At 36.1% G+C, this 1,862-nt stretch overlaps 1 protein-coding gene across 1 annotated transcript in view; it reads left to right on the forward strand.

Moving 5' to 3' along the window:
• The window catches only part of LOC119581741 (acidic leucine-rich nuclear phosphoprotein 32 family member A-like), a gene marked incomplete in the record, with an annotated part of 13,054 nt that overhangs the window by 2,727 nt on the left and 8,465 nt on the right, over nucleotides 1-1,862 (forward strand). Inside the window, 2 exon segments of the mRNA XM_037929872.1 lie at nucleotides 1,107-1,226; nucleotides 1,556-1,668. Of these exon segments, the coding sequence (XP_037785800.1) occupies nucleotides 1,107-1,226; nucleotides 1,556-1,668 (233 nt within the window).

The following is a 1,862-nucleotide window of genomic DNA, read 5'->3' on the forward strand; positions in this document are numbered from 1 at the left end:
CATACACAAATATTACATGTTGACTACACAACCTGACAAGAACAAATGATTATTTACCTCACCATATCAAAAAGAGAGGGGCAACTGTGTAGGTAGCAGCCATTGGTTCCTGAGAGCTTTTGTAAAGAGTCCCCTTCTTGTCATCTACTTGGCCCCCCTCTTGCTCTGAATGTGACTATTTTTGTTGAGTAGTGCAGAGGGACTGAGCTTTCCCCTTGATTTTCTTTTTCCTTAGCCTTTGAGGGAGTTACTGACAATGGTGATAACCTGTGAACAAAACTTTACTCACTATGCTGCTCCTTGGACAAAATCCTTCACATGTGTGCCTGAGCTGCCTGAGCCAGACTTACTGACTTGTTATGCTGTGCCATGGATATAATTTCTGAGATGTCAGAACCAGGCATACTGCTGTGTGAGGTGGAACTTTGCTTATCTGGTATTTTGCGTAAGCTTAAATTATGAAGGTGCAAATACCATCATTTCATTTAGCAAGGGGGAAGGAATATAAAATTCATAAATACAGAATGTAGTCTGTTAATGAGTGCAAGACAATATCATTTCTCCTTCATTTGGAATAAAATGTAAAATCACTATCAAACTGTCTTGCTGCAATCTGTAACAGACTTAACAGATAGTGCTTTTATATTTTACTCCAAATAAAGGAGAAAGGATAATCTGTTGAGGGTTGATTCAGGATTTTATAATGCACACAAGAAAAGAGAAGTGATATACAAATTGACAACTAGAGCATGTACTAGTATATCCATAATGCCTGCTGTAAATTGATTCCTTTGTTAATACTAATGAGTATTAGTGGTTGTTACAAAAGCAAAAAGGACAGGAAAAAACAAAAGGATGTATGGTGATTATGTACTTTGTAATAAGGATTTTGCTACTTTATATTTTTGTAGTTATACTGAGCGAGATTTTTTTTTCTCTCTTTCTCTCTAGGCTTCAGTTTATTTATCACTTATCCTGAACATTCCCTTTGCCAAAGCAATACAACATACATGTCCCAGATAATGTTATTCTTCAATTTACTGCAAGAAAGCCAAACTGAAAGCTAGAACCTGAGATATATACACCACATCAAATTTCTTTTTCAGCTGGAGCTCAGTGACAACCGAATCTCAGGTGGTTTGTCAGCCCTGACATGCCTCCCCAAATTGTCATACCTCAACCTTTCCGGAAACAAGATAAAGGACTTGGAAACTCTTGAGGCCTTGGTAAGGACACGGGAACGGTATTTCTATGTTTGAAGGGAACGAGAGAGAGGGTTGGGAGGACATATCACTGGTTGGAAGTGCGAGTTTTTTTTCAATCCTGGGATGTTTAGTGTGTATATGCTCTGGTTATTCAAGATTTAATATTTCATTAGTACTAGATTTCATCCTTTTATAAAGATATCTTATTATTGTGGTTATATATCTAGTGGCTGATAGCTGATTGAGCGGTAAGTACTTTTCCCTCGTTTATTGCTACATGAATAAATTGATGAAAATTTTTACTAACCACATATATCTATTGATTGGAAAAAAAAAATTTGCTTCAACAGAAGGACCTAAAATCTCTGGTAAATTTGGATCTATTCAACTGTGAAGTGTCACAGATTGAGAACTACAGAGAAAAGATGTTCAGTTTGATACCATCGCTTGTGTTTCTGGATGGGTAAGTTATACTGTTCTATTAATGTATCGTCGTTTTCTACTCCTCCCAGTTTTTCTTTGTATATGGTTCCTAGGGTACAGCATTGTTTGTGTTGTATTCAGATAGAAAATCTTTTTTTTTTTGTCAAATACACATAGGCCTACTATCCCAATATCTTTGTATATTTTATGATTGACTTGAATTATTACAGGTAA

Source organism: Penaeus monodon, chromosome 15 (assembly GCF_015228065.2).
Source record: "Penaeus monodon isolate SGIC_2016 chromosome 15, NSTDA_Pmon_1, whole genome shotgun sequence".
In the NCBI taxonomy this organism is placed as follows: domain Eukaryota; kingdom Metazoa; phylum Arthropoda; class Malacostraca; order Decapoda; family Penaeidae; genus Penaeus; species Penaeus monodon.